Source organism: Peromyscus californicus, unplaced genomic scaffold (assembly GCF_007827085.1).
Source record: "Peromyscus californicus insignis strain IS unplaced genomic scaffold, ASM782708v3 Scaffold_2__1_contigs__length_46816999, whole genome shotgun sequence".
Taxonomy (NCBI): Eukaryota; Metazoa; Chordata; class Mammalia; order Rodentia; family Cricetidae; genus Peromyscus; species Peromyscus californicus.
The window spans coordinates 237,196-255,695 of record NW_026294540.1 but is presented as its reverse complement, the minus strand read 5'-3'; the positions used below and the strand labels follow the sequence as shown (position 1 = coordinate 255,695).

Sequence of the window (18,500 nt, the reverse complement as noted above, 5' to 3'; positions counted from 1 at the left end):
CGAGGCCAGCCTGGACTACCAAGTGAGTTCCAGGAAAGGCGCAAAGCTACACAGAGAAACCCTGTCTCGAAAAACCGAAAAAAAAAAAAAAAAAAAGGGTGTGCTGGAATATCAGCCTGTCATGCTGCTCACAATTACCTGGGAATTTTTTATTTCAAGTGCTTATAATAGCTTTTACATCTTTATTTTTCCACTTAAAAGAATGTTAACACAGAGCATAGTAAAAACCACAGCATTCGGGGTTGGGGATTTAGCTCAGTGGTAGAGCACTTGCCTAGCAAGCACAAGGCCCTGGGTTCGATCCTCAGCTCCAAAAAAAAATCCCACAGCATTAAAATATATCTAACATTTCTTACTTGCCTAGCATGCACGAGGCCCCAGGTTTAATCCCGAGCATTTCCTAAAACTGGGTGTGGTGGTTTATGCCTACAATCCCAGTTCTTGGGAGGCGAAGGGAAGAAGATCAGCAATCAAGGTCATCCTGAGTTTGGGGAGTTTGAGGCCAGCTTGGTGGGCTACATGAGATTCTATATCAAAAAACCAAAGTGAGTGATAGAGATAGAAATCAACAGTTAAGAGAATTTGCTGCTTTGGCAGAGTACAAGGGTTTGGTTCCCAGTATCTACATGAAGACTCCCAACTGTCTAGTTCCAGTTGCACTAAGTTCAACACCATCTTCTACTCTCTGTGGGCACCAGGCAACTGATAAAGGGCGCGCGCACGCGCACAAAACACTCATGAACATAAAATAAAAACAATTTTTTAAAAACAGGGAAATGGCTGGGTATGGTGGCATAGGCCTTTAATCCCAGCACTCTGGAGGCAGAGGCAGGCTGATCTCTGTGAGTTTGAGGCCAGCCTGGACTACATAGCGTGACCCTGTCTCAAAACAAACAAAATCAACCAGAGAAATGTATTTATTAACATTTCAATATCTGAAATTATGACTGATACCACATACCTATGAGATGAGATTTTTATAAGTGACAGATTTCTACCTGTTTCCATTTCATGGATTTTGAAATGGTTGTCTTTTAGAAAGGGAGTAAATGGGAAGAGGGGAGGAAAGGGGGAACTGTGGTTGGTACGGAAAAAGAAAACTTATAAATAAAAAAAAATATAAAAAAATTTTAAAAAACAAAATTCACGTATAACCTACCTACTCATAAAATACGGTTTACTTTTCTTTTGAATACTCAAATCCTTAAATATTTTGGGGTGTGTGTGTATGTGTATATATTTAATGCCTAAGGCTTTGCATACTAAAACGTTCCAGGAATATATACTCTTGCTTGTCTGTAGAGGCTGTGGGTAGACCAAAGTAGAGGTGTCCAGCATGCCTGAGGCCCTGAGTTCAGTCCCCAGCGCTTTGGAGAAAAACACAACACTTCGTCAACAAAACTGGATTCATGCTCTTGGTGGGCTTGTGTCTAGTTTTTTTTTTTTTTTTTACCCTATTCATCTCCTTAGGATGTTGTGTATTCCTTCCCTCTATTTATCCAACTGTGGGTCTCTTCTGAATGGTGGGGCAGCATGCAGTAAGGTAGTCAGTCCCACAGCATGCTCCTTGAAGCATTAAGTCTAGAATGTGAAAGCTGCCACAAGACAACTCCCGAAGCTCTTGCCTGGGCTTGAATGACCCTCAGCAGGAAACAAGGAAGGTGTGAAAAACATCACAAGGCTGAGTAACAAACATGGATGCAGAAATACCATGCTTACCCCAGAAAAAAGCTAGGCGACCAGATCTTAGCAGCGATCAAGCTATATGATCACGTGCCAGGTAGTGGTGGTGCATGCCTTTAATCCCAGCACTTGGGAAGCAGAGCCAGGCGGATCTCTGTGAGTTCGAGGCCACCCTGCTCTACAGAGTGAGATCCAGGACAGGCACCAAAACTACATAGACAAACCCTGTCTTGAAAAACAAAAAAGCAAAACAAAACAAAAAAAAGTTATATGATCACAAACAAAAAAAGTCCCACTACAAAGTGTAATTAATTACATTTTAAGGTATTTCTGGCAGTTTAGTTTAATTGTGTTCTGTAACACAACTGGAGCCTCCAAAACTGCCAGAAGCCCAAGAGACATCTCTGCTACCTCTACCACACAGGAAGAGATCAGAGTACAATTAAAAGTCCAGATAATCTTAGATTGGAAGTTAGTACCTGTTTCTACAAAATGTCAGATACACAGGCTCCACAGACTCTGACCTGAGAAAATACCCAGAGACACTGTGCCATGCCATAACCACGGCTATATACACCTAAGAAGGAAAAGAAGGCAAAATAGAGGCGAGAGAGCTACATTTTTGCTCAGCAGAAACAACAAACTGGGTAAAGAGACAGAAGGAAAGGTAATCTGCATCTTCTGAGATGCACTGAAAAACACAGGAGAGTCCCTCCTGAAATTAACCACTTCCCTATTGCTGAAACACACATACAAGAAGCATAGAAGCAGCCAGGCAGTGGTGGCACACACCTTTAATCCCAGCATTGGGGAGGCAGAGGCAGGCATATCTTTGTGAGTTCGAGGCCAGCCTGGTCTACAGAGTGAGTTCCAGGAAAGGTGCAAAGCTACACAAAGAAACCCTGTCTCGAAACATTAAAAAAAAGCATAAAAGCCACAATTAGGAGCTCCTGACCAGAAGAAAGGAAGGGAGAGAAGTGTAACAGGCCCCCAGACCTTAGCACAACTGATGGAAGTACCATTCAGGCCATAAAACTCACCACATAGCACCACCTGCCAAAGACCAATTCATCCAAATTTATAGTTCTGGGAGGGTCTCTAAATATACTAACCTTGCCTTTTGGTTTCCATAGTTCTGTATCTAGCCAACTGTACTTGCTAACTAAAGAATGTCAACCAAGGATATGTTTCTTGGTGCCTAAAAGCTCACCCTGAGAAAGGCTTGGGGCTACACCGAACAATCAGTGAAGCTGCCATCCTGCTAATAAACACTTTCTTTTTTTTTTTTCCAAGACAGGGTTTCTCTGTGTAGTTTTGGTGCCTGTCCTGGATCTCACTCTTTAGACCAGGCTGGTCTCAAACTCACAGAGATCCACCTGGCTCTGCCTCCCGAGTGCTGGGATTAAAGGCATGTACCACCACTGCCCGGCTTAATAACCACTTTCTATTGGCTTAAATCCATGTATGAGTAATTTTCTCTGGTAGATAGCCCACAATTGAAGGAGCAAGGAAAGGAGAGAGGGATGGAGGGGAAAGAAGGGAGGATAAAGGAGAGAGGACAGAGTAGGAGAGAGAGAGAGAAAGAGGACAGCAGAGAGATGGAGAGAGAGAATGAATATAAATGGTATCGTACCTCCACAATCCCAGCAGGATAATGGCCCAGACAGGGTTCCCAGTTTTAAAAGGCTGAGCTGAGTTAGATAGCCTCAGAAGGGCAGAGGAGGGAGGCAGGCCCAAAATACACTTTCTTAGAAACAAACTAAAAACAAAAGCCAAATAACCAACCACAAGGGGCTCTATGTCCACCCTCTCTAACCAAAAGTGATCAGAGAAACCTGTCTCAAGGATAGGGTGAGTCCCTGAACAGGAATTAAGTAAAAAGAGAGCCTAAAATTAGAACAAGAATGGGCAGTATGAAATGAGGCAAGGAGGTACAGTATTCAGGGAAAAAAAACAATGGATAATTTCAACAGGCTCTGAGGGGAGTTCATAGCTACTTTTTCAGAACTTGGGAAAGCAGACAAACCTCTGCTGTACTGCCAAGTTCACTCTTACAAAGGGCTTTCCATGCCAGGTATGGAGTCCACAACTCACCCATTAAATATTCTCTAATCCTTTCTTTCAGTTCTACAGATTTGTTTTTGCTTCTTTCACAAATTACCTATTTAAACAAAACAGACAAATTGAACATTCTAAATATTACTATATTACATTTCCTGCCAAATAAAATCTTTTTAAAGTTTAAATCCAGTAAATAGGATCGTATCTTTAAATTTTTTATTATTTATTATGTATATAGGTATATGGTGTGTGTGTGTGTGTGATGTAAGTATAGATGCCCCAGAGGTCAGAAGAGGGTGTTGGTTCCTGTGGAGCTGGAGTTGCAGGTAGCAGTGAGTCATCCAACCTGGGTGCTGGGAATAGAGAACTCCAGTCTTCTATAAGAGCAGTAAGTGTTCTTAACCACTGAACTACCTCTCCAGCCCTAGGATTATCTTAACACTAAAAATTTCACAAAATTCATACTCAGAAAACTTGTGCTAGGGGACTAGAGAAATGGCTCAGTGGTTAAGAGCACTGGATGCTCTTTCAGAGAACTTGGGTTCAATTTCCATCAACATGGCAGTTTAAAACTGTATGTAACTCCAATTTCAGGAGATCTGACACCCTCTCGTGGCCTCCACAGGCACAAGGTATATATGTGGTATAGACATATATCCAGGCAAAACACGCACACACATAAAAATAAATAAGCAAACAACAACAACAAAAAGAAAACTTGTGTTCAATAGCACAGCCTATTCTATAAAAATCACTATAAAAGAGCACTGGCTGCTCTTCCAGAGGTCCCGAGTTCAATTCCTAGCACCCACATGGTGGCTCACAACCATCTGTAATGGGATCTAATGCCCTCTTCTGGTGTGCATGAAGACAGGTCACTCATATACATGAAATAAATATTTAAAAAAAAAAAATCACTATAAAAGCCCATTGGAACAGGGCAAGAAAACACTCTAGCAACATGGTAAACTTTATCTTTTTCTTCACACAACTTTTGTTTCCCATTTTCTGCAAGAAAAAAAAAAACTTAAAAGTATAAATATCAAGTTTAATAAAAAAGTATATCAAGTATATATATATATATATATATATATATATATATATAATATCAAGTATAAATATAAATACACATGGACATGCTGACAGTTTCTCAGCTGGAGTTTTACAATATGAAAGTACACCCTCTCTATATAAATTTTTGCTGTTGAGTATCTGAACTCAAATAGAGCTACTACATCATATAGAATTTGCGGCTACTGGAATCAACTTTCTGAGCCCCTGGGTAATTACATTAATAATATAGAAAAGCAATTACTTTCAAATAAAAGAATAACAACAAGAAACCCCATAAATTACCACATTGTGAAAGAACTAAAATTGTGGGCTCAGTTGTAGAGGGCTTGCCTTGCATATTGAGACCCTAGGTGCTGTTCCCAACATTGCACATATACACCCACAATAGTCATGAGTTTTAGGTTGGTTATCAGAAAATCATTTTATAAAAATACAGATTAAAGAAACTATTTTTCTGTAGTACATTTTTTTTTTCCTTCTCCCTTCCACTCCTTAATACCAGGCTTTATGCATGTCAGGGAAGTTTTCTACCAACTGGGCTACATGAGTGTTACAAAATGTAGTAACAGCTAAGGGGCCTGAGCCTAAGGAAGACACTCTCGCCAGAAGTGTCCTTTAGATTTTATCTCTGAGAGTAGTAGATCTAGGTCAGCCAGCAGCATCTAATGCTTGATCCTTAAATTAGCATTTCGGTTCTTGTTAGAGCTAGGTCTGTCTTTACATCACAAGCACATGATGCAATGTAGCACATTTTGTTCTACTACTAAGAAACACAAAAAGGCTTGCTTCACTAGGCATGAATGCAGCAGTATGTATCTGGGCTAGCTCCCTATCTATTATACAATGGGTTGAACACATCAGCTGCTTTCAGCATTATAGTCATCATCTCTACTACCACTATAACCATCATTCATTACCATTATGATCACTACTTCCATCACCGCCTATAGCCATCATCATGACCACCACCCCTGCCTTCTTTTGAACTTGGTTGGCTAATGTGTTTAGAAGGAACATGGAAAGACTAAGTTGCTCAGAACACTGATAGCCAGTTTCAGTAAAATCAGCAAGACTAGGTTAGCTCATTCCTTCTTGGCTCTACAGATACGCTGCTTTCACAGAGTACATCATGCTCAGCAGCCAGCATTCTAAATATACCCAGAATGTAAACACAACTCAGTTACTTGTGATTTCACTAGCTACAATCACAGAATGCAAATTTATGTATTTTAATTTTTAACAAAAGACAGTAATTGCAATTTAAAAGTTACTTACGTCTTCAGGTGTTTTACCATATTTATTCTTTGGATTTTTCACAATCAAAGGGTGTGAAGAAAGCACATTGACTACATCCACATTCCCAAATTTACAAGCAAAATGCAGTGGTGTATCAAAGCCCTAGAAAAGGTAGAGAAGAAGCACAATTGCTTACTCAAACTATTAACATGGCTGCTCTACAGTGAAAGCAGGTATTTATTTAAAAAAGTGCTTTTCAACCTTCCTAACGCTGTAACCCTTTAATATAGTTCCTCATGTTGTGGTGACCCCCAACCATAAAATTATTTTTGTTGCTACTTCATAACTGTACTTTTGCTACTGTTACAATCGTAATGTAAATACTTGTGTTTTCTGATAGTTTTAGGTGACTCTGGGGTCAAGACCACAGGTTGAGAACCACTAATTTAAATCAAAACCACAAAACTGGACACCAAGCCTGACAACCTGAGTTCAATCCACAGGTGGAGAAAGGGAACTATGTCCTGTGACATCCACATGCCAAGGGCCCCTTCTCACTAGTGTGCCATGCCTCCCCCCCACTAAATAAATAAATATGTAATAAAAAATGTACTTTGAGTCAGGGTCTCACCATGTAGTGCTAGCTAGCCTAGAATTCCCTATGTAGACCACACTGACCCTCAAACTCAGATCCTGCCTGCCTCTGCCACCTGAGTGCTGGAATTAAAGGTATGAGCAACCGTATCTGGCAATAAAAAAATTTTTAACAAAAAAATTAAAACCCCTTAGGCCTATGTGACAACACTTGACAAGTGAAGGCAGAAGAATCTGGAATTGAAGGTCATTCTTTGCTATATAGTAAGTTTGCGGCCAGTCTGGATTACATAAAATCCTGTCCAAAAAAAAAAAAACAAACCTAAAACCATTGTTTTTATAGTTGGCAAAAGTACTAGGCATGCTAGCATATAGTCATTGTATGCCAGGCCCTGAGCCTGGCACAGTAATATGTCACTATTTATTTGATGTTAAGTGACAGGTCCCAAGGAGGGCACGTAAAATCAAAGGTATGCAGTCAACCTTAACTTTAATAATTTGGGACCCATTATATAGTCATGGAACCAATGCTCTAAATCTCACTCAGTACCACCAGAACTGAGCTAGAGACCATCCAGCTGGAGTCTCCTACACAATTCTGGTATCAGATGTGTTTGAGAATAAATATGGTAGGAGAAATTTTGATTTTATTTATTCTTATAGTTGTTTTTAAATCTATTTCTATAATTTTGCTTAGCTGACTAAGAATTAGTTTCCCAATTTACTTCTTCTACCTTAAATTATCTTTAATTTCACCGGGGGCCGTGGTGGTGCACGCCTTTAATCCCAGCACTCGGGAGGCAGAGCCAGACAGATCTCTGTGAGTTTGAGGCCAGCCTGGTCTACGGAGTGAGATCCAGGACAGGCACCAAAACTACACAGAGAAACCCGATCTCGAAAAACAAAAACAAACAAACAAAAAAGTTATCTTTAATTTCCTTTCCTATTTATTGTTTGAGACACAGGTTGTATTTTTGCTGCTATTGGCCTCAACTTTCTGAGTCCCTGGATAATTATAACAGTAATATGTTAGAAACAGAAAAGCAGTAACTTTCAAATAAAAACAAAATAAGAACAGCAACAAAAACTCCCATAAATTACCACCTTGTGAAAGAAACTAAAGTAGTGGGCTCAGTGGTAGAGAGTTTGCCTAGCATATTTGAGACACTAGGTTCTGTTTCCAGCATTGTGTATATGCACACACAGGAGTCTTAGGCTGGCTACCAGAAATCACTTAAAAAAAAATACATATCAAACTGAATTTTTCTGTTGTAAAATTTTACTCCTATCTTTCTTCTCATTTTGTAGACCAAGCTGGCCTCAAACTTATAATTCTCTTGCCTCTGCCTCTTTACTGCTTTCTTTTATTCTTTCCCCTGGTTTCCTAAACTCCTAGATTTCTGAGAGATTAGTTCTTTGTTCTAACCTATCATTGCATTCTCCTTCATATAAACAAATTCCTGTGTCTCAAATCCTTACTGAAGACTTACACAACAACTAAAAGTCATGCCTTTGAAAATTTTTCAAAAAAATCTTTTATTTTAAAATTTTATTTACTTATTTAATGCATATATTGTGTACACAGGTGCTTATAGAGCTCAGCAAATAACCTGTAGGATTCTTTTCTTTTACCATACAGGTCCCAGGGGTTAAATTAAGGTTGTAGGTAAGCAGGCACAAGCTCCTTTCCCTGTTGAACCATCTCACTAGTCTAGTATTTTTTTTCTTAGTGGTGCTAGGGATCAAACAAAGCCTTACACATGCTAGGTAAGCACTCTTAACAAAACCTTTTTGGCATTCTTTCTAATCACAGCCTAGCTGACACCTTTCTTGAAAGAACCCAGGCCACCTCCTAGAGTACTCCACCCACCTACATTCTGACTATGTTTGGCTGATAGCAGCCAGAGGCTCTTTCATTCTCTACCTATGGGATCTCTTTATTGAATGTTACTTTCATAACCACAAATTTCTTGGATTTTTGTTGTTATTTTAATTATTTTATGTGTGTGGGTATTTTGCCTGCAATTATGTCTGTGCACAACCTATGACATGTATTCCTGGTGCCCAGGGAAGTCAGATCCCATGGAACCAGAGTTACAGATGTTCGTGAACTGCCATATAGATGCTGGGACTTGAACCCAGGTCCTCTGGAGAACAACCAATGCTCTCAACTTTGGAGCTATGTGTTGGTTTATTTTATTTTTTTTAATTTTTATTATTAATTTTTTTTTTTCGTTTTTTGAGACAGGGTTTCTCTGTGTAGTTTTGCGCCTTTCTTGGAACTCGCTTGGTAGACTAGGCTGGCCTCGAACTCACAGAGATCCGCCTGCCTCTGCTTCCCAAGTGCTGGGATTAAAGGTGTGCACCCAGCAAAGTTTGTTTTAATATACAGTCTTTTTTTTTTTTTTTTTTTTTTTTTTTTAAGATTTATTTATTTATTATGTATACAGTGTTCTGTCTGCACATATCCCTGCAGGCCAGAAGAGGGCGCCAGATCTCATTACAGATGGTTGTGAGCCACCATGTGGTTGCTGGGAATTGAACTCAGGACCTTTGGAAGATTGGAAGAGCAAGCAGTGCTCTTAACCTCTGAGCCATCTCTCCAGCCCCTAATATACAGTCTCATATAGCACAAACTAGCCTTAAACTCACTGTGTAGCCAAAGACGACCTTAAACTTCTTAATCCTCTTGCTTTCATCTCCCAAGTGCTAAAATTACAGGCATATACCAGCAGTTTTCTATGCTGCTGGTGACCTAACTAGGACTAGCAGACAATAAAGCAGGCACTCTACCTATTGAGCTACATGCCCCTCCAACCCGCAGCCCCCTTGTATAACAGTTTCCTGGGAGATCAAAACATTCCACCTACAGGGAAGCTCTTTAAACAGGAAGGCAAACTCAAAATAGCTTTAGGAAGTCCCTGAAACTGACCAGATTCATTAGGCTCCTTCCTGCCAGAGTAAACAATAAAAGCAGAGAGTAGCCCTCAGACTGAAGGAAGCTGAGCACAAAGAAAACTGGGAGACAGACCATGTGGTGGTTTGAGTAGGAATGGCCCCTCAAAAGTGCATAGATTTGAATGCTTGGTAACCAGGGAAAGGCATTCACTATTAGGAGGTGTGGCCATGTTGGAGTAAGTATGGCGTTGATGTTATTAGGGGTGGGATTTGGGGGTTTCAGTAGCCCTAGCCAGGCCCACCGGCTCTCTCTCTTCCTGCTGCTTGTGGATGGAGATGTAGAACTCTCAAGCTATTTCTCCAGCACCACGTCTACCCACAAGCTGCCATGTTCCCTGCCATGATGACAATGGACTAAACCTCTGAACTGTAAGCAAGCACCAATTAAGTGTTTTCCTTTATATGGGTTGCTACAGTCATGGTGTCTCTTCACAGCAATAGAATACTAGGATGGAAGTTGGTACCATGGACTAGGACATTGCTGTGATAGGCCTGACCATTCCTCCCCGCCCCCCAAGACAGAGTTTCTTTGAGTAGCCTTGGATTTCAAGGCACCCACTCTGTAGACCAGGCTGGCCTCAAACACAAGAGATTCTTCTTCCTCTACCTTCCAAGTGCTGGGGTTAAAGGCATGTACCATCATCACCCCTGACCAAGCTTTGTTTGGGCCCTTTTAAGCTTAAATGGGCCATCCTAGTTAGGAGCATGGAAGACAATGTTGCTGAGGGTGATTTGAACTGTGAGGGCCCAGCTCAAGAAGTTTCTGAGGGGAAGAAAATATGGCCCAGAAACCATTCTTGTGATATTTTGGCAAAAATGTGGCTGCTTTTTGCCCTTGTCCAAAAAATCTGCCTGAAGAGTTTTGGATTAATGACATTGGCAGAGAAGATTTCAGGGCAGCCTAGTTGACTCTGTTGTGTTATTAATGGTGACTCTTATGCAGATCGATAATGAAAAAGAATTAAATTGATTGAGGAAAACTACAAAATATACCGTTTGAGGAGAAATGGAGCACCAAGAAGTGTAACAGAGCTAAGTTCAGCGTGCAAGGAGATAAAAAGTTTAAAAAGCCTGATCCTAAATGGACTAAAGGGAGTGGTGACCTCACAGAAAGACCCCACCCATCTAAGCTTCCAACTTGTGAAAAAGAATTAAAGAAAAGCTTTAATCCCTGCACTCTGGAGGCAGAGGCAGATGGATCTCTGGGTTTGAGGCCAGCCTGGTGTACAGAGTGAGTTCCAGGAGAGCCAACCTTAGGCAGAGAAGGAAACCATCAAAAACAGAAAGCTAGTGGAAATGTATTTGAACTTGGGGGCCATGTCTCAGCCCTAGCAAGCAGAAGAACCTGGCAGCTTTGACCATGTGTTCTGGCTTTAGAGTCAGGGATGTAAGAAAGGAGTTGTGGAATCTCCCTCCATGGCTAAGCTGCTAAGGTCAGGCAGATGTCAGGGGTGTCCCTGCATGGAGACCCAAGAGGCTATTGTGTGAAGCTGTGAAGGTGAGGCCTGGATTGCCTTGGAAACCATAAGATGTTGGAGATACCAACCTGTGGGATACCTGTCAAGGAAAGCTGCAGCCCAGGTATGACCAGCCCAAGAAAGAGAAGTTTGTTACAGACAACAAAACTTAATGGAGCTGGACATCTGAGGAACACTTTGACATCAGACAGGGAGATGCAGAATTTGGAGTTTGCCCTGCTGGTTTCTGGTCTTGTTTCAATCCATTATTTCCTCTCTATGCTCCCTTTCCTCCATTTTGGAATGGTAATGTATATTTTGTGTGTGTTGGAAGTATGTGATCTGCTTTTTGTTTTTTATTTTACAGAGATTGCAGTTAAGCGATAGCCCTGAGTCTCCAAAAAGACTTTGAACTTTGGACTTCTGAACAGTGTTGAGAATGTTATAGGCTATGGGGATTTTTGAAATTGGACTAAATGAATTTTTGCATTATAATATGGCTACAAGTCTATGGGGGCTAGGGAGTGAAATGTGGTTTGAATAGGAATGGCTCCCTATATATAAGAGTTGCCATGGTCATGGTGTCTCTTCACAGCAATAGAAAATTAGGACAGACCAGCTGCCTGGAAGAACTTTAGATAACAGAGGTACCCGGTAAGGATACTCTCTAACCTGCTGAGCTGCTGTCATTTATGTTAGGGTGGTCCTTGGTGATGCAACTGTCTTTGAGTCATTTCTGCTCCTGTAAGTAACTTCTTACCTATATACCTATAAGTAAACCTAATAAAACTCATTGGTGGCATTGGGGATTTAGCTCAGTGGTAGAGTGCTTGCCTAGCAAGCGCAAGGCCCTGGGTTCGGTCCTCAGCTCTGAAAACAAAACAAAACAAAACAAAAAATCAACAACAAGAACTTCATTGGTTCACCAAGTTGGACTTTGGTGGTATCTGTACTTTGGTCTGTCATGAGTTCGCTATCTGGAGTTCCCAACGTGTGTGTTGCATCTCCCGAAGAAAAGTTTTGTTATGTAATACCTCCATAACCATCTTTCTCTCTAAGTCAATAAGCATTTGTGTCTTCCTAATATTCCACAAGCCTTGCAAACTGATGTAGCATAGAGAAATAAGAAATACTTCTACATATCAGGAACCTAAACCTCCAGCAGACAGACTAATGAGGAATGCTCACCACTTTGTCAGGAGTATTCAGATAAAGGTCAACAATGTAGAGGATGCGCTTCTGCAGCATGTCCTTGTTATCATCTGGGTACATCAGACGCATAAACTCAGGGTTCTCCAGAGTCTCTAACATCATCTGGCACATAGAAGCCTGATTCTCTTTGGCAGCAACATGCATGACATTGTACCTACATCCCTCCTAAAAGAAAGGATGAGTTTTGTGTTTGTTAAAACACTGAGCTTCATGTTTGTTAAAACACAGGGTCACTGGTCAGGAACAGTGACTAGGAGTGATGCTGAAGGCATACTTACTTGTACAATCGTTGGGTTGTCCCCAGAACCAATTAGATATCGGGGATTATTCCAGATAAGATCAGAAAAGGTGTGTTCTTCCCCTTTCTCAACAGCTTTCCGAAGCTTGGCAGTGAGGTCCTGTGTACGGGGATTTTTATAACTGTTTGCTCGTTCTTTGTTTACTGTTTCTGATTCAGCCAGGCACAAACCATCTGCTATTAAGAGACAGAATTGAAGAACACCATCTCACAAATATTTTCTTCTCACTTAGCCTGCTGTGGTAAAAGGCTTAGGAGCTCTTGGGAGTGATGGGTAAGAAATGACAATGGTACAAAGCACACCACAATACTAATGCAGTGCTGAGCTCAATTAGATGGCTGAAGACTGAAATTAAGACATCATTTTGTATGCTTTTTTTTTTTTTAAACAGGGTCAAAATGTGTAGCTCAGGCTGGCTCCAAACTCATAGAGCACATCCGCCTACATTTGCTTCCCAAGTGCTGGCAGTAAGAGCATGCACTACCATGCCTAGCCATTTAGTGTACTTTGAAGGTAAGTCAAGAAACTGAGTGTGGTGGTTCAAACCTAGAATCCTAGTACTCAGGGGGTTGAGACAGAAGGACTGCAAGTTCAAGGTCAGCTTGGCTTGACATGATTATTAAGACCTTTTTCTCAAAAACCTAAAAATGTCAATTCTGTTAAGTAGACAAGAGATTAGCAGCAACTACAACTCTCTCTTAGAAAAAAAAAGAGTTCTATTCATAGCTTCTAAAGGTTTAATCAAAACCTGATAGCTTCTTGAAAAAATTTCCTGCATGGGCACTTTCCCAAACTGAAAGGAAAGACACCTAAGTAAAGGAAGAGTAGAGGGCAGTAGACAGGCCCTCAAATGAAAGACAGCAGTCCACCTCAAACAACTGCAGGGAGAAGGGATGTGAATCATGGTCAAGCCTCTCCAAACAGGCTTCTGGCTCTGAGTCATATAGTGGGTGTAGATTTCTAGCTCTCACAGGGAGACTGATTCTTGCAGATCCTACAAGTAGGTGTACACAGATTGTTGTCAGCATCAAAATATCCACACTCAAACAAGCAACAGCTAGAGCCACAAGAACACAAGGTGTTCCCTTTGCTGCTTTTGTGGTCCACATGCTAAGACTCGGCTCATCAGCTTCAGGGCCTACTAGTACCAGACTCCATTCACCTTTATGTCCTCAAACCTTCCCAGGGCAGTTCCCTAGTCCTCTTCTCTTTTGTTGGTCCACTGTAGGGCCCCTCAGCTCTCCACCTCCTCCTACACCAGATTTATCTCACAGATGAAGAAATATCAAAGAAAGAGAATAATAGTGATAAATAACAGTAATGACAAGAAGTCCGGCATGGCTTACCTTTCAACCCATCACTGCCAAAGACTGGCACTGCCTTCACAGGAGACAGTAAAGACGCAGTTTTGTTAGGAGAAGGGAAATAATCACATACTCCTCTAGCAAATTTCTCAGCATCTTCTCTTGTTGTAAAAGCTTTAAACCGGGACCCTTTGATCAATTTGACAGCTTGCAATGCTTCCGTTTTATCTTCATAAACATGGATCCTTTCTGGGTATGAAAGTAACAAGGGAAAATTAAGAGATGAATAGTTTGAACACTGTATTAATTGTACCCAGAGTTCAACAGTCAATTTAAATTTGTTAACAAATCTCTTGGTTTCACCTTCATGTTCACAGTTCAGATTTTCAATCTTTTATAAGAAATATCTTTTAGGATTAAAAAAAAGTGTGTATGTATGAGTGTGTATTTTTGTGACTGTATGCACATAATGTATGAGTATCCTTGGAGGCCTAAAGAGGATCAGATTCCCTGGACCTGGTGTTATAGGTAGGTTATGAACCACCTAACATGTGAGCTGGGATAAGTGCTCTTAATCACTGAGCCATCTTTCCACCCACTCCCCATATTTTATCCTTTTTTTGTTATTTCCGAGACAGGGTTTCTCTGTGTAGCTCTGTCCTGGAACTCACTCTGTAGACCATGCTGGCCTTGAGCTCACAGAAATCCACTCTTCCCCCCCACCCAATGCTGAGATTAAAGGCGTGTGCTACCACCGTCCAGCCCCATTTTTATCTTAAAGAGGTCCTGGGCTATCCAAGAGAATCAAATATACAATGACAATGTATGTGTGTACATATATATAAGCAATGATACCATATATACCTGCATGTTAACTTCATATTCCAAGATATAATAACTTACTAAAAATGTATTTTAAATGGATTAAATAAAGATCTAAATAAAAATAATTCAAAACTAAATTAATATTCTTGTACTGGATATAATAGCTTATACCTCTTATCCTAACAGTCATAAGGAAAAGTCAGAGCTGTTGAGAGTTAAAGCCCACCCTAGGCTATACAGCAAGATCCAGGCTAGTCCAAGTACACAATATAATCCTGACTAAAATAAAATAAAATTGCAATTCTTTTCTTTCTTTCATTCTTTTTTTGGGGACAGGGTTTCATGTAGCCCAAGGTAGCATGCACTCAAGTGCTGGGGTAATAATTACGTGCCACCACATCAGGTTTTATGGTGCTAGGGACTGAACACAGGGCTCCATGAATAATAATAGGCAAATGCTCTACCAACTAAAACAGACCTCTAGCCCAAAAATATGACTCCTTGAGATTGAAAATTATTTATACACTCATTGGTAGGTACATTTATATTTATTAACCTAAAAGCTGTTCAGGTTGTAATGAATTTAAGAGGGTGAGGGAAAGCTGGGCAGTGGTCGCACATGCCTTTAGTCCCAGCACTTGGGACGCAGAGGCAGCAGATCTCTGAGTTCCAAGACCAGCCTGATTTATAGAGCGAGTGCCAGGACAGCCAAGGCTACACAGAGAAATTCTATCTCGAAAAACAAACAAACAAACAAAAGATATGCACAAGCATAATTTTCCGGGATAGCCAGGGCTACACGGAGAAACTGGGTGGGGGGGGCCGGAGGGGGGGAAGGGAGAGGGAAGACGATTAATCGGCAAAATTACTAACAAATGGAAGTGAGCTAATCGTTTCCAAGTCAAATCTATCTGACAGAATATTTTCCTAGTAACAAAAAAAAAAAAAGAAAAAAGAAAAAAGTATTGCTTAGATTTACCAAATTAAAAAAAAAATCAGAGAGTAACAAGTACAAATACTGAAATTAATCTTGGGCAATAAGATTATAGTTTCCTAGTCTGTATAAAGAGATCCTACACAGCACATTACCATTTCTCACAAGGCCATCCTCATATACTGGACACACTCCATAGTACAGAAGTGGCTCCTTAGCAGCTGTCACTCCAGCCTTGTGGTTGTCATTCCTGGCAGAGGCACTGAGGGGTACTGGGTAGGACTTAGATGTCACAGCTTCATCTTCTGGAGGGTTCAAGCCCACACTATAACCAAAATCTTTGTCTTCGGAAGAACTGGCCTGCTGAGTTTGTTTCCCTTCCATAGATGCAGGAGTCCTTGGGGTGCCCTGGATAAATGCTGTGGCAGTTACCTCACTGTGATTGGGAAGAGAGGAAGTCAGCAATCCACCTTGCTCTAGTAAAGCCTGAGCTAATTTCTTCTCAAAAATAAATCTTGTTGTTGATGTAATGGGTCCACATTTCAATCCAGCTTTTATAACTTCTTTTCTAAGGTCATCTGGATTCAGGAGTTTCAATCGCGCCAACATGGCATCCATTGTCACTTCACCTACGTTCAAGAAAGCAAAAATCAACTTGAACCATGGGACAGTAGCTCAGCAAAGCACATGCTTAAGTAGGTGCTCAGTTTCCTCACAGGATCCTCCCTTAGATACAATATGTATTCTTATCCTAAAGCTACCCTTTTACCTTTAGTTGTTCAAAGAAGGTTTTATCTCTGCAACTTAACAAACATAAACAGAACTTCATACGTTACTAACTTCAATCCTAGGATAATTATTGAAATTCTAAGCCTCAGTTTCCTCACCTACAAAATGGATATAACAGATCCACTCTTGGGTTATAATGAAAAGTAGAAAAAATAATGAATACAAATTCTGTCCCACTGGGTCTGACACTGATAAAATATCCATAAATGTCTGCTACAGCCATTGAGCTATTGAGGAACAAAGGCTCATTAACCCTTAGAATGAGTAACAGCACACTGGAAAGTCAGTTAAAATTAACAAACAAGCAGACAAAAAACTGTCACATACTCAATGGCAGCCACCTCTGACACATAAGTAGCCATGACTGCTCTCCAAAGAGCCTCTACTAACAAGACAGATGATGGCCATAGCTCACCAACTGCACTGGAACTGGAAGTATTAGCACAACCTTTGCAGTCTTAGAAAGATGGATAGATTGATAGAGACATGAGAAATTGAAGTAGGTCTGCAGATTAGACAGTGTTCTATCACTGTTCATTTCCTTGTCATACTTGTGGTGTGATTATGTAGCATAGAAAATCTAGAGAATCTAAGCTACTAATATACAGAATTTTGTTTTGTTTTGTTTTTGTTTTTGAAGACAGGGTTTCTCTATGTAGCTTTGGCGCCTTTACTGGAACTCACTCTGTAGCCCAGGCTGGCCGCGAACTCACAGAGATCCGCCTGGCTCTGCCTCCCGAGTGCTGGGATTAAAGGTGTGTGCCACCACCGCCCAGCTAAGACAATACATTTTCAAAGACAGGCATGCTGGCATAGTCTTGTAATCCTAGCACTTATGGCTAAGGCAGGAAGACCATGAGTTTACGGCCAGTCTTAGCTACATATAGCAGGAACATTAAACAAGTTTCATTTCTCTGGGACCAAAGCTTTACAGGTACAGGACAGATAGGTTGAACTTCCTTGAGACACTGCTAGACTAATCTCCAGGGGGAATATACTGTTAACAGACCACCAACAACAGGGGAGCCATCTTCTCAGTGTGTGTCAACTTTTCGGAATGTCAGTATTTTTTTTATATCTCAGTTAATCTAATAGGTATGCATTGATACCTCACTGCACTGAACTTTTTTCCCCTACCAGCTGGTAATGTAAAATATCTTTGTACATGAGTTGAACTATTCTGTGTTGTTTTTATAATCCTTTATACACCTAAAATGATTTCAAAATGAAAAACTAAAACTGAAAATAAACTTTTAGTGAAACAAGATGCTGCAAACCGTGGTGTTTTGGCTCTATACCCTTAGCTACATTAGCTACATGCACTGCTCTGCTTCAGTGTTTGGGTGACTTTTATTCACTGACCTTCTCTGAGTTTTTGATAGTGTTCATAGAGTCAACGGACTAGTGGGCATTATATTCATTAAAGATGTCCTTATTGCCTTATGTGTTCCTATTAATGCATGTATGGGTGTATGTGTGTGTGTGTACATGCAGAAGTCAAAAGTCAATGAATAGCCTCAGGTGTTATTCTTTAGGTGCCACTCAATTAATTAATTAATTAATTAATTAGTTTTTCAAGTCAGGGTTTCTCTATGTAACAGCTCAATTTCCAGCACTGAATGTATTACTCTCAAAAAACCACAGTAAGTGCCGGGCGGTGGTGGCGCACGCCTTTAATCCCAGCACTCGGGAGGCAGAGTGGATCTCTGTGAGTTCGAGGCCAGCCTGGGCTACCAAGTGAGTCCCAGGAAAGGCGCAAAGCTACACAGAGAAACCCTGTCTCGAAAAACAAAAAAACAAAAAACAAACAAACAAAAAAAACCCCACCACAGTAAGAACTACTATTATTCGTATCCTGCTAATGGCGGGGCGGAAAATAGTGGGTGAATGGAATGACCCGCCCAGTACTGAGAAGTCCCACAGCAGCAGTGGTAGAGCCAGGAGTAGGTGTGACATTATTTCACTCCAGACACCAGGCTGCTGCTTAACGCTCACCTCGATCTTAAAAGTGACTAGCAACCATCCTCCCATCTCTACTCACCCAGACCTGACAGTCCAGTCAAAAGCAAAAAAC

General features: G+C 40.8%; 1 protein-coding gene across 2 annotated transcripts in view; it reads right to left on the bottom strand.

Annotated features, from left to right (window-relative positions):
* Ankle2 (ankyrin repeat and LEM domain containing 2) overlaps positions 1-18,500 on the bottom strand; it is a 29,278-nt gene that overhangs the window by 9,729 nt on the left and 1,049 nt on the right. The window contains exons 2-7 of one of the 2 annotated variants that reach the window (XM_052754854.1): positions 15,793-16,266; positions 13,921-14,127; positions 12,554-12,750; positions 12,252-12,440; positions 6,094-6,216; positions 3,778-3,844 (exon numbers count right to left, since the gene is read on the bottom strand). In XM_052754854.1, the coding sequence (XP_052610814.1) occupies positions 3,778-3,844; positions 6,094-6,216; positions 12,252-12,440; positions 12,554-12,750; positions 13,921-14,127; positions 15,793-16,266 (1,257 nt within the window). The remainder of the gene's footprint in view (positions 1-3,777; positions 3,845-6,093; positions 6,217-12,251; positions 12,441-12,553; positions 12,751-13,920; positions 14,128-15,792; positions 16,267-18,500) is intronic. The other variant, XM_052754855.1, reaches the window with a different exon arrangement.